General features: G+C 38.3%; 2 protein-coding genes across 2 annotated transcripts in view; one reads left to right on the top strand and one right to left on the bottom strand.

Annotated features, from left to right (window-relative positions):
- Nucleotides 1–26,590, bottom strand: part of SPATA17 (spermatogenesis associated 17) — a 235,063-nt gene extending 208,473 nt beyond the window's left edge. The window contains exon 1 of the mRNA XM_052654228.1: nucleotides 26,523–26,590. Coding sequence (XP_052510188.1) covers nucleotides 26,523–26,590 — 68 coding nt within the window. The remainder of the gene's footprint in view (nucleotides 1–26,522) is intronic.
- A 417-nt stretch (nucleotides 26,591–27,007) lies between these two features.
- Nucleotides 27,008–27,883, top strand: part of GPATCH2 (G-patch domain containing 2) — a 198,495-nt gene continuing 197,619 nt past the window's right edge. Inside the window, exon 1 of the mRNA XM_052654097.1 lies at nucleotides 27,008–27,063. Within this exon, the coding sequence (XP_052510057.1) occupies nucleotides 27,008–27,063 (56 nt within the window). The remainder of the gene's footprint in view (nucleotides 27,064–27,883) is intronic.

The raw sequence follows: 27,883 nt of genomic DNA, 5'->3' as shown, positions 1-27,883 counted from the left end.
ACTTTCTGGTCTTACATTTAGATCTTTAATCCATTTTGAGTTTATTTTTGTGTGCGGTGTTAGAAAGTGATCTAGTTTCATTCTTTCACAAGTGGTTGACCAGTTTTCCCAGCACCACTTGTTAAAGAGATTGTCTTTACTCCATTGTATATTCTTGCCTCCTTTGTCAAAGATAAGGTGTCCATATGTGTGTGGATTTATCTCTGGGCTTTCTATTTTGTTCCATTGATCTATATTTCTGTCTTTATGCCAGTACCATACTGTCTTGATGACTGTGGCTTTGTAGTAGAGCCTGAAGTCAGGCAAGTTGACTCCTCCAGTTCCATTCTTCTTTCTCAAGATTGCTTTGGCTATTCGAGGTTTTTTGTATTTTCATACAAATCTTGAAATTATTTGTTCTAGTTCTGTGAAAAATATCGCTGGCAGCTTGATAGGGATTGCATTGAATTTGTAAATTGCTTTGGGTAGTATGCTCATTTTCACTATATTGATTCTTCCAATCCATGAACATGGTATATTTCTCCATCTATTAGTGTCCTCTTTGATTTCTTTCATCAGTGTTTTATAGTTTTCTATATATAGGTCTTTAGTTTCTTCAGGTAGATATATTCCTAAGTATTTTATTCTTTTCGTTGCAATGGTGAATGGAATTGTTTCCTTAATTTCTTTTTCTACTTTCTCATTATTAGTGTATAGGAATAAAAAGGCACAAGAAGATACTTAAGATGACTCAGGAAATTAGTTTTTATGATTTATCATTTACCATTAAAATTACAGAAACAACTAAAATAAGCAATAGATATAGTATAGTACATCCATAAAATGGAACACTATTTTGTCCTTGTGCTTTCCAAGGGGCTCAGTGGTAAAGAATCTACCTGTCAATGTAGGAGATGCAAGAGATATCCCTGGATATCTCTTCTTTGATCCCTGAATCAAGAAGATCCCCTGGAGTAGGAAATGGCAGCCCACTTCAGTATTTTTGCTTGGAAAATTCCATGGAGAGAGGAGCCTGGCAGGCTGCAGTCCATGGGTTGCAAAGAGTTGGAAATGACTGAATACACACACATTTGTCCTGATAAAAATTAAGTGGATCAGTGTGTCTTCACATAGACACAACATGCAATGTGAAAACAAAGGAAGATACAGCATAGTGTAATATGATCCCATACTTGTAGAAAACAATTTATATTAATATGGGAATGTATACACAGAAAAAGTCTTACTTTGAACGAATTTATTAAAAGTGATTGCCTTTAGAGATTAAAATTTGAAAGGAGAAATTTACTTTATTAATTTCTGAATTTAGCAAATCATTTTATAAGAGTTGTATAATATTTTCAAAATTTAAAATTTCTAACTTGTATTGAAATAAACAATCCTTTAGAAAAATATAAATACATGTTTAATGTTAAGGAAAGTATTAGACATATCTAGGCATTAAAACCTAAGGATCTTGCCTATTTAATATAACATGAACCACAGCCTAACCTAGTTAAAATGTTAGGATATTTGCCAGCTCTTTAGCTTTGTACAAAGACCTTAGCTTAAACTGTGCCACTTACTGGCTGGGTTTACCTTGAGCAAGTTTTTTAATCCAAAATTCAGTTTCTTCTGTAAAATTTCAATAATAGCAATCATGAGTATGTTTGCAGGCATATCATAAAGAACTTGAAAGACCGATAAATAATGTGTTTTCAATAAGCAATAATGATAATTATTACATTATTACATAATGGTGGGCATCTATGTAGATTGCAGTAAGAAAAAAATATATACCAGTCTATCAATATCTTATTAATTAATCAAAAAATATTTACTATATGTAAATTATGTGTAAGTTGGTATGGTATTTATTATTGAATAAATTTGATGTGTAACATTTTGCTAAGTTTAAGGTATAAAGCTTATCTATGTAATCATAGATACATTTACATATTGTAATACGATTGATGATAGAGCAGTATTTATCACATTACATGATTATAGTACAATATTACTGTCTATATTTATTATATGCTTTTGATCTGGATGGCTTACTCACTACTCATTTCGAGTTTGTACCCTTAAACACCATTATTCTTAACCACCACCTTTTTCTGGTAACCACCATTTTCACCTCTTTTTTATATGTCTAATTTCTTTAGATTCCATATGTAAGTGATCACTCTGATGCTGGGAGGGATTGGGGGCAGGAGGAAAAGGGGACGGCAGAGGATGTGATGGCTGGATGGCATCACTGACTCGATGGACGTGAGTCTGAGTGAACTCCGGGAGTTGGTGATGGACAGGGAGGCCTGGCGTGCTGTGATTCATGGGATCGCAAAGAGTCGGACACGACTGAGCAACTGAACTGAACTGATCTAACACAGTACTTGTCCTTCTGTCTGACTTATTTCAAGTAGCATAATGTGCTCAAGGTCCATCCATGTTGTCACAAATGGGAAGATATCTTTCCTTCTTATGAGTGAACAATATCCCACTGTGTATAATACGGTATCTTTTTAACCTATTCATTCATTTATGGGTATTTGAATTGTTTCCCCATTTTGGCTGTTATGAATAGTGCTTCATTAAGTGTGGACTTCATAAATACTGTCAAAAATCCTGTAGTCATTTCCTTTAGCTTATACCCAGAGGTGGAATAGCTGGATCATATGGTAGATCTATTTTTAATTTTTTGAGGAAACTACATTGTTTGCCACACTGGTTGGGCCAATTTACATTCCCACCAACAACATATAAGGGTTGCCTTCTCACCACAGACTTGATAGCATCTGTTGTCTCTTGCCTTCTTGATGATAGCCATTTTAACAGATGGGAGATGAGGATATCTCATGGTGGTTTTTATTTGCATTTGCCTTGTGATTAGCGATGTTAAACATCTTTCATGTGTCTGTTGGCCACTTCGATGTCTTCTTTAGAGAAACGATGTCTTTAGTTCTTCTGCCCATTTTTTAATTGGACTGTTTGCTTTTCTGTTATAAGCCCCTGTTGAATATATGATTTGCAAAATTTGTCTCCCATTCTGTAGGTTCTTTTTAGTTGTTTATGATGCTGTACAGAAGTTTTTGAATTTGATATAGTTGTATTTGTGGATTTTTTTTCATTTATGATTTTGGCATCATGCTCAAAAAATTATTGCCAAGACCAGTGTCAATGAGCTTTATCTCTATGTTTTCTTCTAGTTTTACAGTATCAGATCTTGTATTTAACTCTTTAATCCATCTTGAGTGAACTTTTGTGAGTGTTGTGAGATAGGTGTCCAATTTCACTGCTCTTCATGTATTTCTCCAGTTTTCCCACCACCATTTATTGAAAAGACTTCCCTTTCCCACTGAGTATTCCTGGCTCACTTTTCAAATACTAGATGACCATATACGATGTAATTCAATTTTAGAATTTCCATTCTGTCCTATTAGTCAATGGGTCTATTTTTGTGCCAGAACCATACTGCTTTTCTTACTATGACTTTCTATTATTCTATGAAATCCAGAAGTGTGATATCTCCAGCTTTGGTTCTTTTGTCTCAGGATTGCTTTGGCTATTCAGAGTCTTTGTGGTTCCTCATAAATTTTAGGATTGTTTCTTCTATTTCTGTAAAGAATACCTTTGGTGTTTGGGTGGGGATAGCATTGAATCTGTAGATGGTTTGGCGGTTATATGGGTATTTTAACACATTACTTATTCCAGTCTAAGAATACAGGATGCCTTTCCATTTGTTTGTGTTCTTCACTTTCATCTAGCAGACTTTTGTAGTTTTCATTTTGCATATCTTTTACTTCCTTGATTAAACTTAACCTTAAATATTTTATGGGTTTCAATCTTACTGTGAATGAGATACTATATTGTTTTTCCAGTTGTTTCATCATTAGTGTAAAGGAATTCAATTGATTTCTGTCTAAACTCAAATCCTACAACTTTACCAAAATTGTTGATTAAGTCAGCAGTTCTTAAGGAATTCTTTGTGATTTTCTGTATATAGGATCAGTTGTTGTTCAGTCATTCAGTCATATCCCACTCTTCGCAGCCCAATGGGCTGCAGCACACCAGCCTTCCCTGTCCATCACCAACTCCTGGAGCTTGCTCAAACTCCAGTCCACTGAGTCAGTGATGCCATCCAACCATCTCATCCTCTGTTGTCCCCTTCTTCTCCTGCCTTCAACCTTTCCTAGCATCAGGGTCTTTTCAAATGAGTCAGTTCTTCACATCAGGTGGCCAAAGTATTGGAGTTTCAGCTTCAGCATCAGTCCTTCCAATGAATATTCAGAACTGATTTCCTTTAGGATTGAATGATTTGATCTCCTTGGAGTCCAAAGGACTCTCAAGAGTCTTCTCTAATGCCACAGTTCAGGAGCATCAATTCTTTAATGCTCAGCCTTCTTTATGGTTCAACTGTCACATCCATACATGACTCCTGGAGAAGTCTTACCTTTGACTATACAGACTTGTTGGCAAATAAATGTCTCTGCTTTTTCATATGCTCTCTAGGTTTGTCATAGCTTTTCTTCCAAGGAGCAAGCATCTTTTAATTTCATGGCTTCAGTCACCATCTGCAGTGATTTTGGAGCCCCTCAAAATAAAGTCTCTCACTGTTTCCACTGTTTCCCCATCTGCCATGAAGTGATGGCACAGAATGCCATGATCTTAGTTTTTTTAATGTTGTTTTAAGCCAGCTTTTTCACTCTCCTCTTTCACCTTCATCAAGAGGCTGTTTAGTTCCTCTTTGCTTTCTACCATAAGGGTGGTGTAATCTATGTATCTGAGGTTATTGATATTTCTCCTGGCAATCTTTTTAATTATTTAATTGGAGGCTAATTACTTTACAATATTGTAGTGGTTTTTTGCCATTCATTGACATGAATCAGCCATGGGTATACATGTGTCCCCCATCCTGAATCCCCCTCCTAACTCCCTCCTTATTCCATCCCTCAGGGACATCCCAGTGCACTTGCCCTGAGCACCCTGTCTCATGCATGAAAGCTGACTGGTGATCTGTTTCACATATGGTAATATACATGTTTCAATGCTATTCTCTCAAATCGTCCCACCCTCACCTTCTCCCACAGAGTCCAAAAGTCTGTTCTTTACATCTGTGTCTCTTTTGCTGTCTCACATATAGGTTCATCGTTACCATCTTTCTAAATTCCATATATATGCATTAATATACTGTATTGGTGTTTTTCTTTCTGACTTACTTCACTCTGTATAATAGGCTCCAGTTTCATTCACCTCATTAGAACTGATTCAAATGCATTCTTTTTATTTTTTTATTTATTTTAATTGAGGGCTAATTACTTTACAATATTGTAGTTGTTTCTGCCATACATTGACATGAATTAGCCATGGTGTACATGTGTTCCCCATCCTGAACCCCTCTCCCACCTCCCTCCCCATCCCATCCCTCAAGGTCATCCCAGTGCACCAGCCCTGAGCACTCTGTCTCATGCATCAAACCTGGGCTGGCGATCTATTTCACATATGATAATATACATGTTTCAATGCTATTCTCTCAAATCATCCCACCCTCACCTTCTCCCAGAGAGTCCAAAAGTCTGTTCTTTACATCTGTGTCTCTTTTGCTATCTCGCATATAGGGTCATCATTACCATCTTCCTAAATTCCATATATATGCGTTAATATACTGTATTGGTGTTTTTCCTTCTCACTTATTTCATTCTGTATAATAGGCTCCAGTTTCATCCACCTCATTAGAACTGATTCAAATGCATTCTTTTTAATAGCTGAGTAATATTCATCGTGTATATGAACCACAGCTTTTTTATCCATTCATCTGCTGATGGACATCTAGGTTGCTTCCATGTCCTGGCTATTATAAACAGTGCTGCAATGAACATTGGGGTACACATGTCTCTTTCAACTCTGGTTTCCTCAGTGTGTATGCCCAGCAGTGGGATTGTTGGGTCATATGGCAGTTCTATTTCTAGTTTTTTAAGGAAACGCCACACTGTCCTCCATAGTGGCTGTACTAGTTTGCATTCCCACCAACAGTGTAAGAGGGTTCCCTTTTCTCTGCACCCTCTCCAGCATTTATTGTTTGTAGACTTTTGGGTAGCAGCCATTCCGACTGGCATGAGATGGAACTTCATTGTGGTTTTGATTTCAAATGCATTCTTTTTAATAGCTGAGTAATATTCCATCATGTATATGTACCACAGCTTTATTATCCATTCATTTGCTGATGGACATCTAGGTTGCTTCTATGTCCTAGCTATTGTAAACAGTGCTGCAATGAACATTGAGGTACACGTGTCTCTTTCAATTCTGGTTTCCTCAGTGTGTATACTCAGCAGTTGGATTGCTGTCTCCCGGCAATCTGGATTCCAGCTTGTGCTTCATCCAGCCCATCATTTTGCATGATGTACTCTGCATATAAGTTAAATAAGCAGGGTGACAATATACAGCCTTGACGTATTCCCTTCCTAATCTGGAACCAGTCAGTTGTTCTGTGTCTGGTTCTAACTATTTCTTTTTAACCTGCATACAGGTTTCACAGGAGCCAGGTAAGGTGACCTGGTAGCCCCATGTCTTTAGGAATTTTCCACAGTTTGCTGTGATCCACACAAAGACTTTAGCATAGTTAATGAAGCAGAAGTAGATGTTTTTCTGGAATTCTCTTGCTTTTCCTATGACCCAGTTGATGTTGGCAGTTTAATCTCTGGTTCATCTCCCTTTTCTAAATTCTGCTTGAACACCTAGAAGTTCACAGTTCATGTACTGTTGTAACCTAGCTGGAGAATTTTCAGCATTACTTTGTTAGCCTGTGAAATGAGTACAATTTTGTGGAAGTTTGAGCAATTTTTGGCATTACCTTCCTTTGGGATTGGATTGAAAACTGATTTTTCCAGTCCTGTGGCCAACGCTGAGTTTTCCAAGTTTCCTGGCATATTGAGTGCAGCACTTTCACAGCATCATCTTTTAGGAGTTGGAATAGCTCAGCTGGAATTATATCACCTCCACTTGCTTTGTTCATAGTGATGCTTCCTAGGGCCCACTTGACTTCCAGGATGTCTGGTTCTATGTGAGTGATCAAACCATCATGGTTATCTGGGTCAGTAAGATTATTTTGTATAGTTCTTCTGTCTATTCTTGCCATCTCTTCTTAATATAGTCTGCTTCTGTTAGGTCCATGCCATTTCTATCATCAGCAAAGAATGACAGTTTTACTTCTTCCTTTCCAACTTGGATGTCTTTATTTCTTGGTCTTGCCTAATTACTCTGGACTTCCCTGGTGGCTCAGATGGTAAAGCATCTGCCTACAATGTGGGAGACCCAGGTTCAATCCCTGGGTTGGGAAGATCCTCTAGAGGCTAGAACTTCCAGTACTGTGCTGAGTAGGAGTGGTAAGATCATTTCCTTGATCTTGACCTTAGAGGAAATATTTTCAATTTCTCTACATTAAGAATAATGTGAGCTGGGTTTGTCATGCATGGCCTATATTCTTTTAAGGTATATTCTTTCTATATTCAGTCCGTTAAGGGTTTTTATCATCAAAAGATGTTGTATTCTGTCAAATGCTTTTTCTGAATCTATTGAGAGGACCATATGATTTTTGTCTTTCATTTTATTGATGTGATGATATATTATATTTACTAATTTGCATATATCAAACAGTCCTTGCATCCCAGTGATAAATCCCACTTGGTCATTGTGTACAAAGTGTTCTTGAATTCAGTTAATGAATATTTTGTTGAGAATTTTTTCATGTATATTCATAAGGGATAGTGGTCTACAGTTTTCTTTTCTTGTTGCATCCTTATCTATTCTTGGTATCAAAATAATGCTTGAAGAATGAGTTTCGACATGTTCTTCAATATTTTGGAAAAATTTAAAGAAAGTGTTCACACTTTCTTTAAATGTTAGGTAGAATTCTGAAGTGATGCCATCTGATCCTGGAGTTTTCTATTAGAAGTTTTAAAATTACCAATTCAATCTCTTTACTTGTTATTGTGTGTTCAGATTTGCTTTTTTTTTTTCTACTTTAATCTTCGTAGGTTGTTTGCTTCTAGAAATGTATCCATTTCTTCTAGGTTATATAATTTTTGGTATAGATGTTCAATAGTAGTCCCTTTGGATTCTATGTATTTCTGTAGCATCAGTTGTAATATCTCCTCTTTCATTTCTAAATTTATTTAAGTCCCCTTGTTGTCTTGTTTGTCAATTTTGCTTATCTTTTTTGAAGAATCAGCTCTTAATTTTGTTGATCCTTTTTATTGCTTTTGTGGTTTCTAGTTCATTTATTTCCATTCTGATCCTTCTTTCTCTCTTTCTGCTAACTGTGAACTTAATTTGTTCTTTTTCTAGCTCCTTGAGGAGTAAAGTTTGGTTACTCAATTGAGATGAAATGTCTTAATATATACATTTATTGCTATAAACTTTCAGAACTACTTTTGCTGAATCTCACAATATTTGATATGATATGTTTTAATTTTCATATATTTTGAGACAATTTTTTATTTTCCTTTTTTCTTTTGATCCAATGGTTGTCTAGAAGTATGTTTAGTTTTCACATATTTGCAGATCTTCTCACTTTTCTCTTGTTAATTTCTAGCTTCATACTATTGTAGTCAGAGGAGATAGATATGATTTCAATCTTTTAAATTTGCTAAGATTTTTTTTTTTGTGGCCTATTATATGATCTATCCTGGAGAATATTCCATGTGCCCATGAGAAGTATGTGTGTTCCACTGCTGTTGGATGGAATGTTCAATATATGTCTAATAAATTCATTCCTTATAAAGTGGTATTCAATTCCAACATTGCCTTGTTGATTTTCTCTCTGGACAATCTATCCATTGCTAATAGTGGGGATTTAAAATCTCTCACTTTTAGTTTTATTGCCTATTATATTGCCTTTCTGAATTTTCTTGTAGCCCACTGATTTCCTTCATAACACTTATTTTAAATTCTTATTATGTTTAACTTGTAATATTTCATGCCTTTGGATTTGGCTGCTCAAAAATTGTCATTTAATTTTGTAACATCATGCTATCCTTACTATTTATGGTGGCTGATGGAAAGTATCTCTACTGTTGTATTTGAGGTAGACTTTCTTATTTTGCATGCTAAGTCACTTCAGATGTGCCCAACTCTTCACCACACAATGGACCACATAGGGTCTTCTGTCTGTGGGATTCTCCAGGAAGAATAGTGGAGTGGGTTGCCATGCCCTCCTTTTTTATTTTGTCAAGGCTTTATTTACTTTAAAGCTTTATTTACTTTTATTCTAACAGTTCACCAGGTTAGTAATTAGGAGCCTTCCTTTTGTTTTCCCAAAGGCAGTGCTATAAACACAAGTTTCCTGTTCTTACTGGCATTGACTTCCCCCTAAGGTTGGGAGCATACACAAAACAATACAGCAAAGGTAGTGCAAAGCCTGGAGAGATGTGGGCTTATTACTTGGGACTTATTGTGAGTCCACAGCTCAGTAGAAGGTCCCTTAATTGTGTGCATGGAGGGTGGAGGGAGGGTGTCCCAGAGGTGCATGGGCAGCCTTTTCACTGCCCAAGAGAAAGATGACAACTTCCTTCATTTCCTGCGATCTGCTTACCTCCCTTTCTTTTACCTCCCACGGCCACTGAGGGTCCTCAGAGAGAACCTGGTGCCTTTAGCTGCAACACACGTGGCAGGACAGACCCCCCCACTCACCACCATCATCCTCTACCTCCTCTTCCAGAATGGTTGTACCAGCTCACTGACAGATTGCGCTCTGCCTTCTCTGCCATGACTCCTCTGCTGCCACCAGATTCAGTGCCACTTCCCTTGCTCTGCCACCTCCTCTGCAGTCCAATCCATCCACTCTCAGGTGCACAGATGGACGGATACCCCAGGTTTTCTAGTATGCTGTGCAGAGGTGCTCTCTTTTTTAAATTTCTTTTCTTCTTCTGGTAATGTTATGTCTGATTAGTTTTAAATCAAAGTGAAGAAAAAGGAACAACCTCTGCTGCCATGATGCTGCCATCACATTTAGCAAGCCATTTAAATCAAAGATACACACACACACACACACACACACACACACACATATATGACATAGTCTGTACTCTCAAACTAATAGAAGTGAGAAACAATTTAATAGTAAAGAAAATCCTGTGAAAAGTGAAATACCATATAGTAAAAGGGAAATACCATGTCAGAAGTAAAGATCTGGAAAATATGAAAGTAGAAAAGGGTTTTTTTTTTTTAATGAAATAATCATTAGGAAAAGATGGGAGTCAAAGGAAGCATTTGAGTAGGTTCTCAGAGGATGCACAGCAATCCTGATCTGTGTATCTAAGATATCTTAACGTCTGTGCCGTGATATTCCTCAGGTACTTTAAGTCAACAGATCTAAAATAACTCCTCTCATCCTTCCTCCATACACAGCCACCTTCTGCTCTTCTCTTTTCAGTTCAGTTCAGTTCAGTCGCTCAGTCGTGTCCGACTCTTTGCGACCCCATGAATCGCAGCATCCAAGGCCTCCCTGTCTACCACCAACTCTCGGAGTTCACCCAAACTCAAGTCCATCGAGTTGGTAATACCATCCAGCCATCTCATCCTCTGTCATCCCCTTCTCCTCCTGCCCCCAATCCCTCCCAGCATCAGGGTCTTTTCCAATAAGTCAACTCTTCGCATGAGGTGGCCAAAGTATTGGAGTTTCAGCCTCAGCATCAGTCCTTCCAATGAACACCCAGGACTGATCTCCTTTAGGATGGACTGGTTGGATCTCCTTGAAGTCCAAGGGACTCTCAAGAGTCTTCTCCAACACCACAGTTTTTCAAAAGCATCAATTCTTCGGCGCTCAGCTTTCTTCACAGTCCTCTCACATCCATACATGACCACTGGAAAAACCATAGCCTTGACTAGACAGACCTTTGTTGGCAAAATAATGCCTCTGCTTTTGAATATGCTATCCAGGTTGGTCATAACTTTTCTTCCAAGGAGCAAGCGTCTTTTAATTTCATGGCTGCAGTCACCATCTGCAGTGATTTTGGAGCCCAACAAAATAAAGTCTGACACTGTTTCCACTGTTTCCCCATCTATTTGCCATGAAGTGATGGGACTAGATGCCATGATCTTCGTTTTCTGAATGTTGAGCTTTAAGCCAACTTTTTCTGCAAGCCATTCCTCATGAATGACAATATTATTCAACGAACTGCTCAGTCAGAAACTGCAAGACCAATTCTCTGCATTAGTTTGTGTCTTCAACTTTTAAAGATTAGCTTCTTGCAAAACCATTGTTTCCTAGGCACTAGTCTTCTACTCTATTCCATCCTTCTAGCCACTGTTTGAATGGTCTTTCTAAAACCTGAATCTAATCAAGTCAAAGTCAATTTTTTCCTAAAACCCTTTCATGGCAATCCCACAAAACACCCCAAATCTTCTGAATGATGTCTAAGGTTCTTAGGATGTCATAGTCCATCCACCCAGCCTCAGACTTCATCTCCCATATCTTCTTTTACCACTTCCCTCCTATGACAGAGCCATTCTACTCCTACAGTTCCCAGAATAAGCCATGTGCTCTTTTGCCTTCAAGCTATCACAAAACTATACCCTGTTCTTGAAATGACTTTTGCAACTACAACTTCCAAAGGGATGTATCTTTATAGTACTCTGAATGTTCTTCTGTATACTGACCATAATATTTATCTTCTTGAGAGTAAGGCTCACCTTATATTTTATCTGTATCCTAACATATACTAAAGTATCTGATTCATAGGAGAAGCTAAACTAATGTCTGTGGAAGGATGGAGAAAGGAAAAAAAGAAGGAAGGAAGGAAGATAAGATAAGTAATAGCTGAAGTCAAGGCAGAAGGCAAAGTTCTTAACTAGTTTTCAGAGTTCTGTGCACATTACAAAGGGATATTAGATTCCCTGAATATCATCACTGAGTCCTTGGCATCACATATCTCCAAAATGTAACAGTCTTTGGTTCAAAAAAATTTATAGTGAAAGATGTCAAACAACGGGAAAAAACATAAGGCCCAAATAAAAGACGTAAGTATTTTACAGTTCCCTAGAAGTTACTGGAAGAGCATCAGGAAGGGCGATCATGATTAAACAGTGTCAAATGCCATGAATCAGTCATGAAAACAAGGCCACTATTTCATGGGGTTTCAGGGTTAGAAGGAATCTTTCATTTTTAACATTTTTATCCTAGTCAATATTCTATTCTAGTACAGGAAATAAAAATGTCATTTAGGGCAAAAATAGAGAAGATAAAGTAACACAATGTCTAGTAGAGCAGGCAATTCAAAGAAGACAGAGGGTAAAGAAGATAAGGAAAGAAACATTTATTCAAAAAGTCTGATATAAAGTCAAATTCATGATAATAGATAAAATGGCTTTTCATGGTTATTTAACGCTTTTTACCATTAAAATTCTTTATTGGAATATAACTGCTTTACATTGTTGTGCTCATTTCTGCTCTATGACAACAAGAATCAGCTATATGTATACATATATCCCCACACTCTGGAGCTCCCCTCCCAGCCCACTCCTCAATCCCACCCTTCTAAGTCATCACAGAGCACTGAGCTGAGCTCCCTACGCTATATAGCGGCTACTCACTAGCTATTTATTTTATAGATGGTAGTGTATATACGTCAATACTACTCTCTCAATTCACCCCACCCTCTCCTTTCCCTGCTTCCATATCCACAGGTCTGTTCTCTACATCTGTGTCTCTATTCCTGCTCTGCAAATAGGTTATCAGTACCATTTTTCTAGATTCCGTACCCTTAATATTTCAAATGCCTATAGTAAACCTGGTTGGCCCTTGATAATGAGGCTGTTCAGGGCACCAACACCCCACTCAGTCAAAAATCCTATGCATAATCTTACATCAGCCCAAATACCCGCAGCTCAGTTCAGTTCAGTTCAGCTCAGTTCAGTCGCTCAGTCGTGTCCACCTCTGTGACCCCATGGACTGCAGCACGCCAAGCTTCCCTGTCCATCACCAATTCCCGGAGCTTACTCAAACTCATGTCCACTGAGTCGGTGATGCCATCCAACCATCTCATCCTCTGTTGTCCCCTTCTCCTCCCACCTTCAATCATTCTCAGCATTCAAACAATTGGAGATTGTGCATTATTGTAGAACACATCTGTTGAAAAAAATATCTGAATATAAGTGGACTTGGGCAGTTCAAACCCATGTAGTTCAAAGGTCAACTGTACTCTTAATGAAATTAATGAAAACATTATTCTCTCCCTTCACCAGCAATAAACAGCTGACTACCTTTACAAAAGGAGAAAGAAAAAGTATAGGGTATACAGATATGCCTAACACTTTTTTAAACTAATATATTAGTTTGAGCTTACCCCCTACGCGTAATTATCACACAAGATAAGTAATCACATTATCTGCCTTGAGTTTATGCTTTTTAAACTCTCCCAGTAATAATGTTAACATACAACTTAGTCAAAAGGAAGATTAAATAATTTCTTCTTAAGTGAAGTGAAGTCGCTCAGTTGTGTCCGACTCTTTGTGACCCCATAGACGGTAGCCTACCAGGCTCCTCCGTCCATGGGATTTTCCAGGCAAGAGTACTGGAGTGGATTGCCATTTCCTTCTCCAGAGAATCTTCCCAACCCAGGGATCGAACCCGGGTCTCCCGCATTGTAGGTAGGTGCTTTACCGTCTGAGCCACCAGGGAAGCCTAATTTCTTCTTGGAGTTATTTGGCTGTTTAAAAAACCCAGAGATTTTTAATAATTTCTTCTTGGAGTTATTAAAAATCTCTGGGTTTTTTAAACAGCCATTTAATTAAAAGTATATGTATATACTAATAAGAACTATACATTAAATTAAATTAAAGGGAAATGCTTTGAAATAACTAGTAGTTAGCTTAGTGCTAAATTTTAAGTTATGGGCTGAAATTTGACTTCTACACATATTTTTCTGTTGCCATTTTTTTAACTGCTTAAAAATGAAATTTACAGATACTTGGGTTACCACTGGGATGCTGCATACTCATACAATATGTCATGAACTGCTAGGCATTTTATGTTTAAAATGAAAAATGTGGGTAACACTTTATTTTAATGGTATATTAATTAGTTCCAAATTACAATGAAAATCCTATAGCTGTGAATAAAATACGACATCTACATGAATTTGAAATAAATTTATTATGATCAGTATTATCACAATGAATACTAAATGAATTAATAATGATGAAAGACCAGAAGCATTACCAGGAATCTAATAAAACACTGAGAAAAAGCGGGAAGTTTCCAGTCACTTCATCATCAACTAGAAATAAGTATTATAACCCTGTATAACACTATGTGCATATATATCATTAGTGGCCAGAAAATAACTGACAATAATTAAAAAATAAAAAAAACGTGTGATTAAATATTTTTCCTTAATATGCATAAAATCTGCAATTTACACATCAAAATACTGTGCTTAGTCTGACCTTAGCTATTGAATAAATGTAAACTAAAAACCCAATACCTTTTGCTTCTCATTGTCATTTAACTTGTAGCTATTTCAGACATTAGGAATAAAATTCCAGTATTAGCTGTCAACCCACTCCAGTATTCTTGCCTAGAAAATTCCATAGACAGAGGATCCTGGTGGGCTACAGTCCATGGGGTTGCAAAGAGTCTCACATGACTGAGCAGCAGGCAAGACATGGCATGGTTATAAGACATATTGATGTCAAAATGATTATTTTTTCCATATCACTTCACTATTGGATCTTAAGGATTTCAAACTCCTTAAATGCAGGAATCATGCTTATTTTCTACTTTGGGTTCTGATTATTACCTATGTTTCTAATAAAAGGTCAGTTACTACTGACTGGATAATGAGAAATAGGACATTTTAGATGGTACAAGTTCAATGAATCATAGGTTACAAACACACTGGCATTTTTTTTTTTTTTTTCTGGCTGCATGGCATACAGGATCTTAATTCCCCAAACAGGGATTGAAATCCGCCCCCCACCCCAGGACCCCTCTCCCCGCATAGTGAAAGCAGTGGTAACTCAGAGTCCTAACAACTGGACTGCCAGGCAGTGTGTTTAAGAGTTAGTCACTCAGTCATGTCCGACTCTTTGTGACCGTTGACTGTAGCCCATCAGGCTCCTCTGTCCATGGAATTTTCCAAACAAGAATATTGGAGAGGGTAACCATTGCCTTCTCCAGAGAATCTTCTTGACCCAGGGATTGAACCTAGGTCTCCCATATTGCAGGCAGATTTTTTTTTTACTTTCATTAATAGTTTTCATTATAGCTCTTGTTACTATTATTACCTCACAGTCCAATGAATCAGGGGTTGCTAATACATAAGCAATTTTTTTCCAGCTGCATGGCATGCAGGGTCTTAGTTCCCCAATCAGAGATCGAATTTGTGGCCCCCTGTGGTGAAAGCAGTGTGAGTTCTAATAACTGGACTATCAGGAATGTCTAGCATTAGATCGAGTAGGAATCACAGCTTGTCATGTAGATTTATACGTTAGTGTGCTCTTAAAATATTTTATACTTACTTTTCTTCCTCCTCCTTCTCACTTCACTAAAGAAATCAGCAGTAGGCAAGGAAAGCAAAGATCTTTGTGTGGTGGGGTGGGAGGAAGGGGAGGACCCCATGGCTCAGCATGGAGTATCAGAGCCTGTGTGGGGTACAGTGGGCATCCACACGGAGGGGCAGCCTGGGGTATGATGTCCCATCTGAGTAAGGAGAGTGTTCCCATGGAGAAGAGGGCGTGGCTTTAGGGTGTTGAGGAAGGGTGAAAACGGTGTACACATGGAAGATCACCAGCACAGGGAATCAGAGACCAAGAGTGATGAAAAGGTATCCAAGTTAGCTGGGAACTGGCAGTTCAGCACGGAGAGGAAGCCCTCAGAGTTAAAGGTGGTATCCCAAAAGAGGAAGTAGTTACATGATAGGAGTTTGATTATACACAGAGGGATTATTCAAATAAGTGAATATGTTAAAAATAACGAGCCAGGTTTCTCAGTTAGAAAAGGGGGAAAAAATATTAGAATGAACTCTGTAGTGCTGGACTTGAAACAGAATTGTTAACATAAACGCATGGATTTCAATAGCTACATGGATGGATTAATGGATAGATCTATCAACAGCTACATATCTAGATAAAGTATAGGCGTAAACTCTGTGCCAATGCACACATACACATATTTTCTAGCTCTGTCCACTTGACAAGGCCTGAGAGCAGCAATGCCCAAAGACACAGGCATCTACTAAAACAAACAAGAGGTCCTTGAAGAAATGAGATAACCCCAAGATTGGGACAGGAAAAGTAAAAGCTTAGCCTCAACGTTTTTTGTGTGTCAGAAAGCAGGAGAATATTACCATGATCAGGACACAAAAGGAAGTGGCTCCCATTAGACAAATCTGGGATAATGCTAGCATAAAGATAGGTAAGGGTAATGTGGTCTAACCCATGGATTAAAATAGGAACACATGAGTCCATAATGATATAAATAAGAAAATAAGTAAATTCAAAGTTAGAAGAGGAATAGAATACATTTATGGCCTCAAATCAATTGCTTTTAAACAATACCTATTACAAATAATAAAAAAAAGAATGTCACAGTGGAGAAGCCTAGCAGACAAAATCTTAATGACATTATCCAAATGTACTCCATCAGTAACTGGATGAATCAAGATGATTCAGTACCTGATAGATGTACTAAGAAGACTATAGCATCACTTCTGTGATATTTCTGCCATAGTTTCAGTTCAGTTCAGTCACTCAGTCGTGTCTGACTCTTTGAGACCCCATGAATCTCAGCACGCCAGGCCTTCCTGTCCATCACCAACTCCCGGAATTCACTCAGACTCACGTCCACCAAGTCAGTGATGCCATCCAGCCATCTCATCCTCAGTCGTCCCCTTCTCCTCCTGTCCCCAATCCCTCCCAGCGTCAGAGTCTTTTCCAATGAGTCAACTCTTTGGATGAGGTGGCCAAAGTACTGGAGTCTCAGCTTCAGCATCATTCCCTCCTAAGAAATCCCAGGGCTGATCTCCTTCAGAATGGACTGGTTGGATCTCCCTGCAGTCCAAGGGACTCTCAAGAGTCTTCCCCAATACCACAGCTCAAAAGCATCAACTCATCAGCGCTCAGCTTTTTCACAGTCCAACTCTCACATCCATACATGACCACTGGAAAAAGCATAGCCTTGACTAGACGGACCTTAGTTGGCAAAGTAATGTCTCTGCTTTTCAATAGGCTATCTAGGTTGGTCATAACTTTTCTTCCAAGGAGTAAGCGTCTTTTAATTTCATGGCTGCAATCACCATCTGCAGTGATTTAGGAGCCCCAAAAAATAAAGTCTGATACTGTTTCCACTGTTTCCCTATCTATTTCCCATGAAGTGATGGGACCAGATGCCATGATCTTCGTTTTCCGAATGTTGAGCTTGAAGCCAACTTTTTCACTCTTCTCTTTCACTTTCATCAAGAGGCTTTTTAGTTCCTCTTCACTTTCTGCCATAAGGGTGGTGTCATCTGCATATCTGAGGTTGTTGATATTTCTCCTGGCAATCCTGATTCCAGCTTGTGTTTCTTCCAGTCCAGCGTTTCTCATGAGGTACTCTGCATAGAAGTTAAATCAGCAGGGTGACAATATACAGCCTTGACGTCCTCCTTTTCCTATTTGGAACCAGTCTGTTGTTCCATGTCCAGTTCTAACTGTTGCTTCCTGACCTGCATATAGGTTTCTCAAGAGGCAGGTCAGGTGGTCTGGTATTCCCATCTCTTTCAGAATTTTCCACAGTTTATTGTGATCCACACAGTCAAAGGCTTGCCATAGGTACATACCCTGAATCTACTGGAGGAAAAATTAGACAAACCTAAACTGAGGGAAATTCCACAAAATAACTGACCTGTGATCTTCATAGGTGGCAAGGTCATGAAAACTGGAGAAAAACTGAGAACATATTCTATATTAAAGATAACTAAACAGAAAAAACAAGAATTTTTGCTATAAATAACACTATTGGGACAATTGGCAAAGCTAGAATGGAGTCTGAAGATTGGACGGTAGAAGTGTACAAATGTTAACTTCTTGATTTTGATGGTAGTACTGTGATTATATAGAAAATGTACTTATGTGGAAAAAGAATTTGGAAGGCAATGGGCTATCAGACTGCAACCTACCCTGATTTCAGTCAGTTCAGTTCAGTTACTCAGTCGTGTCCGACTCTTTGCGACCCGTGGACTCAGCATGCCAGGCTTCCCTGTCCATCACCAACTCCTGGAGTTTACTCAAACTCATGTCCATTGAGTCTTCCAGCCATCTCATGCTCTGTCATCTCCTTCTCCTCCTGCCTTCAATCTTTCTAGCATCAGGGTCTTTTCAAATGAGTTAGTTCTTTGCATCAGGTAGCCAAAATATTGGAGCTTCAGCTTCAGCATCAGTATTTCAAATGAATATTCAGGACTTTAGGATGGACTGGTTGGATCTTCTTGCAGTCCAAGGGACTCTCAAGAGTCTTCTCCAACACCACAGTTCAGAAGCATCAATTCTGTGGCACTCAGCTTTCTTTATGGTCCAACTCTCACATCCATACATGACCACTGGAAAAACCATAGCTTTGACTAGACAGACCTTTGTTGGCAAAGTGATGTCTCTGCTTTTTAATATGCTATCTAGGTTGGTCATAACTTTTCTTCCAAGGAGTAAGCATCTTTTAATTTCATGGCTGCAGTCACCATCTGCAGTGATTTTGGAGTCCCCCAAAATAAAGTCTGTCACTGTTTCCACTGTTTCCCCATCTATTTGCCATGAAGCGATGGGACCAGATGTCATGATCTTAGTTTTCTGAATGTTGAGTTTTAAGCCACCTTTTTCACTCTCTTCTTTCACTTTCATTAAGAGGCTCTTTTTAGTTCTTCTTGGCTTTCTGCCATATTTAGTTTATGTAAGAAGTCCCTCTGTACCGTATTGTAAGTTTAATGTAAGTTTGAGATTGTATACACACACACACACACACACACACATAAAAGAAAGGCATCTCAATGATGTTTTAAATTCTTCAAATATTTTTCATAGTTAAAAATATATTTTTAATATTTAAAGTAGACTTAAGAATAAGGAAAATTATCATGTATAAGGAGAACCATCTTATAATGATAAAAATGTTAATTTATCAAGCAGATTTGATATTTTTAAAGGCATATACAACTATAATATAACTTTAAAATATATGACGTAAAACCTGACAAAACTAAAAGGGGAAATAGACAAATTTAGTTTGGAAATTATAGTGGGGAATTGTAACATGTCTGTCTGAATAATTGATAGGACAGCTGTCAAAACATGAACATTTATCAGCCAACCTAATCTAACTGACATTTATAGAACACTCTACCCAGTAATATATATTTGGTATATCTTCAAATTCACTGATCTTTCATTTGAAACATTTTAGTCTGATATTAAGTCCATTTAGTTACTGCTGGTACCAAGACAAATTTCTGATTTTTTAAAAATTTGTTTTCTAATCTGACACTTTACTAAATTCATCTTATTCACAAGACGGTTTTTTAATAGATTATTTTACATCTTCCCAGTTTTATAATTTCATGATCTATAACCAACTTTTATTCCTTCCCTTTCAATACTTACTCATTTTTTTCTTTTATTACAGTATTGACTACTATTTCCAGAAAAAAAAGTTCCAAATAGTAGAACTATGCAAATCAATATGCATTTTTCTCTTGCTTTTGAATGAAATCTATATTGTATTTCATCAATACACAAGATGTTGGCTATTGGTTTTAGAAATATATTCTTTATTACTAAGCACATTTCCTTTTATTTCTCTTTTACAAACATTTTTAAACACTTAAGAACTTTATCTGAGTGATGGTTACACAGATATATACATACGTAAAAGTTATTGAGCAAACCATTTATAGTTTATGTACTTCATTAAATGTATATATCAAAATGTTAAGAATCTTTATAAAGAAAGGACAAATACTCAGATACTAAATTTATCAACTGCCTTTCTTATACCCACTGAGTAGATCATATATCCTTTGATCTACTTTGATCTTAGAGCATATGATCCTTTGATCATATATCCTGAGCAGATCATTTTATCCTTTGTCCTCCTGTTGTGACTGCCTAAATATTATGAATTTACTAGGTGTTAACTAATCTGTCAAACAATTATTTAGTCTTAGCTGACATGTCAATAGGTATTATTGTCTCTCTCACAGATGAGAACACTGATATCAAAAGTGTTTAAGTAAGGTAGGAGCATAAATTTAAGAACTTAAGTTTAAGTCTAAAGTGACACAGAATTAGGATTTTAACTCTTCCTGCATGCTGACATAAATCATTCTTGCATACTTGGCAGAAGCCTTGCTAAATGTCACTGGTCAGAATAGAGTATAACTGAACAGAAACAACCAGCAATTAATTAGAATCAGAGGAAGAAACTCATGTCTATCTGATTAAGCTATTATCCATTTAGGTTACTAGGACCAAGATGATTGTCCAAAGAAAAGGACACCAAAACAAGTAATCAGACTAAGAAGGCAGTCAGGAAACTTTGACTGTGTTGCAGTTAGAAGCAAATTAAGTTCATGGGAAGAATGGATTCCAGAACCAGGCCAACTTAAAGAACATTATACTTTAGGTTGACACAAAGGTAATGAAGTCCACTCTAATCACTGGTCTTGTACTGGAGAGTACTTGCCATATCAGGTTTTTTCCTTTCCTCAAACTGACCTTAGAAAGGCAGATTAGGCTTCATGTATTTGATGTACTTACTTCCATGCTGGGACTTGATTTAAAGCCCCCATACTCCAAGCATGGCTTCCCTGATGGCTCAACAGTAAAGAATCTGCCTGTAATGCAGGAGACATGAGTTCAATTCCTGGGTTGGGAAGACCCCCTGGAGAAGAAAATGGCAACCCACTCTAGCGTTCTTGCCTGGAAAATTCCATGGACAGAGGAGCATGGAGGGCTACAATCCATGGGGCCACAAAAGAGCTGGACACAACTGAGCGACTAAACAACAAGCAATCCAAGTATAACTTTGGACTGAGATAGATCAGACTTCATTAGATCTTTGTTCTTACTGAACAAGTAAATTACACTTTAAAGATTTCATTTTCCTCCATTGTAAAGTAGGAAAAATAAAACCACTTCATATGATTATTGTGAAAATCAACATAATATTTGTGAAAGTATTTTCCAGAGTTCTCAGCACATAGCATATATTCAATCCCATTTATTTCTCTTTTTACTCTCTCCTCTCTAGCCTCATGCACTCCCCATGCCCCATTTAAGAGGGTGAGAGACCTGGAAATTTGACAGTTGACCACTTGGTCACTATAGTGTCTCTACCAAACTTCCAGCTCTCTTCCTGAGCACCTGCTTTCTCTGTATTTCCCTACACACACTTTTCCCTACAGCTAAATTAATTAAAAGATATTTCAACATCTATTAGGTTAATTTCTGCTTATATATCCTTAGAAAACTATACACTGGAGTGGGTAGCCATTCCCTTCTCTAGGGGATCTTCCTGACTCAGAGATCAAACTCGGGTCTCCTGCATTGCAGGCAGATTCTTTTACTATCTGAGACACTAGGGAAGCCCACATACAGTTGCAAACTATTTCAAATGTTATTTTTTTTATATAAGCAAATTTGACTGAAGTTTTCATAACAATCAAAGGAGGTCACAAAGAGTTAAACTAATAAATGATGTAATTGGAGAAGGAAAGCAGAAGGAAAAAACAGAAAACAAATCAAAATGCTTTATCCAATTTAAAAACAAGTCCAAGTTTTCTTTATCAACAGAGTCAGATCAAGTCACTCCTCTATCAAAAATCCCCAATGACCTCCTACCTTAATCAGGGTAGAATCCAGTATCTTTACTATGGCTTAAAAGCCCCAAATGATCTGGCCTCCAGCACTGTTTTGCAACACACATATGCAGGCTTCTGACAACATGGGTATAGCAGTTAATGTTACAGCTCCTGAAGGCTGGAACATCTCTTAGATCTCTACCTAGTAGGCCTGCTCATCCACTTTTATTAGGACTCTGTTCAAATATCTCCTCATCAGAGGAGCCTCATCACCCACTCTATTTAAAACAGGATATTTAGTTCGCTTCTTGCCTACCTTGCTTTATTCTTTGCTATTATAATCACCCTAGGCAATGGCACCCCACTCCAGTACTCTTGCCGGGAAAATCCCATGGATGGAGGAGCCTGGTAGGCTGCAGTCCGTGCTAAGGGTCTGACACGACTGAGCAGCTTCCCTTTCACTTTTCACTTTCATGCATTGGAGAAGGAAATGGCAACCCACTCCAGTGTTCTTGCCTGGAGAATCCCAGGGACGGGGGAGCCTGGTAGGCTGCCGTCTATGGGGTCGTACAGAGTCAGACACAACTGAAGTGACTTAGCAGCAAGATAAAATATTATATGTAAGTTTATTTATGTTCTGTTTACCTCATGACTTTTTTGTTCACTGCTGTATCCTCAATACATGGAACAGTCCTTAGCACATAGTAGGTGCTCTGTCAGTATTTAATTAATCAGTGAATAGTTAATTCATAAACACAGTACTGAGAATCTAGGTAGAGTGCATTAAGTCCTCATAAGAAATGTTCATGTTAAAAAATAAGTTTCTTCTGAATAATGTTAAAATTTAAAATTAAATAAAACATAGCTTATACATAAAAACTCATGACAGAGGACAAGAATTACAAAGTAGCTTAACATAGGGTGATGGCTTTATATCAATATGTGCGTATACATATAGCTGAATCACTTCACTGTACACTTGAAACTAACACAACATTGTAAATCAATGATACTCCAACATAAAATGAAAAATTAAATTTAGCAAAAGAAACTAACTTAACCCATCACAAATTTCCTGGATTCTAATTATTTAAAACCTTAAAATGTGCTGCTTGTGAAGAGAAATACACAAAACAATATGATTAACTCGTATCCAATTAAGGAGGCTCAACATTGAGGTTACAAGTTGTATGTAACTGCATCAAATTTTCTTAAAGAAATAATAAAAATAATTTTTAACAACTGCAAGTGGGATTCAAAGGTGTAATATTTTGCACATCAAAAAAAGAAAAAAAGAGAGAGAGCCAATAATGAAGAGAGATGCACTAGAATACATATATAATCTAAATAATATGACAGAAAAAGATAGCACACAGTGGAAACTCAGTGGAATTAAGTGGAAGTCGGACATTTTGAACTCATTCCTTTTAGTATTTGACACATTAAATAAGGATATGGGGGAAATGAACTATGATTAATGAACATATCCCAAACTCTTTTTCCCAAAAATAGGACAGTATAAATGATCAATAAGTCACAAAGAAATCTCAGTAGTTGGGAAAACTAGAACTGAAACTGGGAAGTAATAGGGAAAGTTGAAAAAAAAAAAAAGGCCAATACTTAGACATATAACAACTGGGTATTATCTTCGTGCTGTTCAGTAACATCCTAGACAGGATTTTTAGCCTCTTTGATGAGTAGACCACCAAATAAGAACACCCACAAAACGTTTCTTGTGGAGCAACTTCCCAGAGGGCTTGGGTGGGTCTGATAATGCACACCTTTCCATACCCCTAGCTTTCTCATTGTATCAGCTACTACCATACTTCTCCCAGGTGGCGCTAGTGGTAAAGAACCAGCCTACCAATGCAGGAAATTTATAAAAGACACAGTTTGATCCCTATGTGAGCGAAGATCCCTGGAGGAGGGCATGGCAACCCACTCCAGTATTCTTGCCTGGAGAATCCCACCGACAGAGGAACCTGGTGAGCCACAGTCCATAGGGTTGCACAGAGTCAGACATGACTGCAGCAACTTAGCAGGCACCATACACCTCACTTCTTGGAGTTCCAAATCTTTCCCCTCTGTTAGGCAGAGAAGCTTGTCTCTTCCTCATTGGACACCCAGGCCCTGGAGGATTTAGGCACTAATCTAAGCACTTAGTCATAGTTTATTTTTCCCAACAAAGTCATGTTTTAACTTCAGAGGCAATCTGGCGCCAGCTCTTAAACACTTTTGCCACTGTCTTGTTACCAACAGAGAAGGAAGACATTAAAACAAGCCAAGAAGAATTAAAATGGTTTCCTCCCCCTCTGTCGCCTATATGATAACAGATTTGGCCAACCACGTGCTTAGGCCGTTTGGACTTCTGGATCTTGGTGCTTCTTGCCCCTTAATTCATCAAAACCAGTGTGGTGTGAAGAAAATCTTGGCTAGGGTGGTAGTGAAGAGCATAGGCCTTAGAGCTGGGCTTTGGTTTTGAGACTTAGCTGTATGACCTCATTCGAATTACTAATCTGTCTGAATCGCATTTTCCTTGCCTTGTATAAAGAAGGAATAAACATACAACTTGTACAGATGTTTATGAATTAAATGATAGGTTCATACACCTTTTTTTTTTTTTTTTAACAATGTCTTCCTTCTTATGCAAAATGGGGCCTGACAGGAACCTGTGTGAGAAATGCAGACATGCTGGCCAAAACTGAGACCCAGAGAATCAGAGTCTGTATTTTACCAAGACCCTCAGGTGATTCTGATGTACACAGAAGTTTGCAAACAACTGATCTGGTCAATAACACAGGGGAAAAAGAAAACAATTTCTTAGGAAAAAACCTGTTGATTTTTTCATATGTTAATATTTTATATGCGTTTTTCTTCTATGCTATTCAATACCTTGTTTTTTTTTTAACTAGGCAAACTTGGGAATTTCAATTCCTTCTTTAAAGACTTTCATTCATATTGAAAATATTAATATTAATAATAAATCAAATAGAAGAAAAGCCAGCCTATTCTTATCATGGCTTTTGTACAGCCCTAGCTTTTTACCCAGGCAACCTCCAGTTTCCGGAAAATGTACATATTGTCAAAAGCCAGGAGATGGGGACAAAGATTAACACTGAAATCTGTAGAAAAAGTTATGTCTGCTCGCAGTTCTGTGACACTTCACCAGGCTTTTCTAGAACACTCTTCTCAAGCTCTAAAAATACAGATTAATACATTAACTTGTAAATCTGTGAAAACCAAATGATTATTATACAGAAAAGTTCCTAGTGCAATAAAAATTGTTAGTCATTTCCCTTCCTGTTTATGCTTACTCTCTTGTATTTATCTTTTAACTGTCTATATTCCACATTAGGTGGTGAACATCAGAGGGATGAAATTTATTCTTTTTAGATATGTATATCATATCTTCATACATACCTTTAAGAAACAAAAACACATACATACATACATATGTCATACATACCTTCAACATAATTTACCTATTACAGATAATACAAAATCTCTATGTTTAGCTCTTTTTAGAACATTTAGGTAAACCAGGACCAATGACTGAGTGAAAGGTTTATTTATTGAATTATTAGACAAATGATTATTGTGCAGCAATTAGGTGCCAGAAACTAAAATAGACACTGGAGACAAAAACAATGATAAGCAAAACCCCCACTTCTAGTTATAAAAGGGATGATATTTATATCCCTCAGATATTATCTCAATGGGAATGTAAAATTGTGATAAGTGCTGTAAAAGAGGCACAAGGTACTCTAAGAATGTACTGAAAGAAAGTGAAAGTTGATCAGTCAGGTCCGACTCTACGACCTCATGGACTATATAATCCACGGAATTCTCCAGGCCAGAATACTGGAGTGTGTAGACTTTCCCTTTGCCAAGACTTCTTTCCTACCCAGGGATCGAACCCAGGTCTCCCGCATTGCAGGTGTATTCTTTACCAGCTGAGCTACAAGGGAAACCCAAGAATGTAGTAGACGAGATAAATGTTAGAATAAGAACAGCTCAGCAAGACTGTCTTCTTGGCATATTTTCTATTGGTCTGGTGTGTCACTATATTCTACCAACGTCCTTTTCACTTTTTTGGAACTTCTCTTAGCTTAGAAAATGTCCTGAGGCATTGCTTCCAGAAGACCATTGTTCAAATGAACCTTTTGTAGGATGCTTAGGTGTAGAGAGATGGATAGGGCCGCCAGTGTCTTCTTCAGCCCTATTAACAAATTGGTATTGATTATCTTGTCAGAATCGTTTACATACTGCCACTCTGGGAAGACAAGTGAGTCATAGAACAGTTGAGTTCAGCGACATTCGTGACATAATGGAGGTAGATGGGGGACACTCCGAGCTCACCCAGCTAAGGAGACAGGGTGAGCCCAGTGAGGCCATCAAACTTTCCATAAGAGGACACAGGTTTCATCCCATTGTGGCGTGATGATGTCAAAGGAAAGCACTTATTGTACAATTTTATTTCTACTGGAATTTTACTTAAATTATCTCCAGATGATAACCGTGGCCCCCTGCATCGGGAATCCCCCTGTATGCTAACACTGCTTTCAAAAATTCGTGATTCTGTTTGCAGACTACCAACGAGGAAGAGAAGTGAGGGGTACTCAGTGAGGTAGGAAATGAATTCACAGGACGTTCCTGCTGAGGAGTAACGGGCTGGGGGTGAAGCCAGGCCTTTTCGCGCTCCCCTAATTTATACCCTACCTGTTCCTGTAGTAATACTGCTGTGCTATACTCTTCGACCGGGCTTGCAGCCTGGCTAACGTGGCCATAGCCTCCGCTCGCCCGCTGCACCTCCGGAGTTACTCTCGGTCTCCTAGGCAACCGGGCAAAACCATTACACAGATCTCGGGGATTCAACTTTCGTTGACTTCACATTTTTTTCCTCCCACACTCTTTCAGTGTCCGAAACACCAGAAAGAAAAACTAAGAAACGTTGCTAATTAAAGATTTCAAATTATTGACCCCTCTCCCTTCTCTGAGGAAAAAAGAGGAGATTTTCAGAGAAAGAAGCAGTGGAGGTGGGGAGGGGAACTAATGGTTGCTCCCAGCTTCCGTTTTCCGCCTGCTGTCGGCTTCCGGAAGCTCAGCTCAAAATGCTGAACTGCTGCTGGGAAGTCGCTGGTGGTGCGGTAGTTGGAGTCTGTTCTCGGGCCTGAGCCTCGAGGCCAGGCTCTTGGGTGTCGTTAATGTTCGGGGCCGCCGGGCGCCAACCGATCGGAGCTCCAGCCGCCGGGAACAGCTGGTGAGGCTGGCCGCCCTGGGGATGGGCGATCCGGAAAGGGTGTGATGGCCGGGGGCCGCTGGACCTGGAATGGAAGGGGGAGGGAGTTGTGATGGATGATCTGAAGACCTTTAGGCCTTGCTCTCTTTTCGTTCCTGGGATGGACGCAGTTTAAGGAAGGCGTGGAAGTGTGTGCTAAAGATTTGCGAAGGAATACAGTCAATGCTTGCTGATTGCTTGTCTACTACGCCACAATAATGTAGGAGGAAAGCTTTCTGTACGCCCGGAGCAATTCATTTCTTCGTTGACTGTTGACAAGACGAGGATTACAGAAGAATCTATCTTACTATAGGCATTATTTCCTCATTTTCCTTTTTAAATTTGCAAGATTGTACCAGGTGTTTTCGAAGATCAATTCCCAGAAATCTAGACTTCTGGAAGTTTAGAAGTGGAGGAGACTGCCTTCCTACACCCCCTCTTTTGGAGTAGGTGTAACCTACCAGTTTCTGTCCCTTGAACCTTCCATTCTAGTTCAAATGAGATGCGCATGGGATGTCCCCTGAGAACTTAAAATGTCAGGGTTAAATTTAGGGTTCGAATGCAGTATTATACCGCTAAACCACTTTAGAATAATAAACTGCTTTGACTTGGCAAAGTTCTTTAACAAATTGCTACGTTTTATCCTTATGAAGGGCCTGTGATAGGAGATTATCACAGGCACAGAATGGTTAAGGGACTTGTTCAGTGTTGCCATGCAGGCTTTAGCCCTAGAGCTGGAAGTTGGGTTTTGGATTCCTAGTTGAAAACTATTTCTACTCCTGTTTTTCTCACAAGACGTTTT

This window comes from Budorcas taxicolor, chromosome 16, assembly GCF_023091745.1.
Source record: "Budorcas taxicolor isolate Tak-1 chromosome 16, Takin1.1, whole genome shotgun sequence".
NCBI lineage: Eukaryota > Metazoa > Chordata > Mammalia > Artiodactyla > Bovidae > Budorcas > Budorcas taxicolor.
Note: the sequence above shows the minus strand (reverse complement) of the source record. Positions and strands in the feature narration are given on the sequence as shown.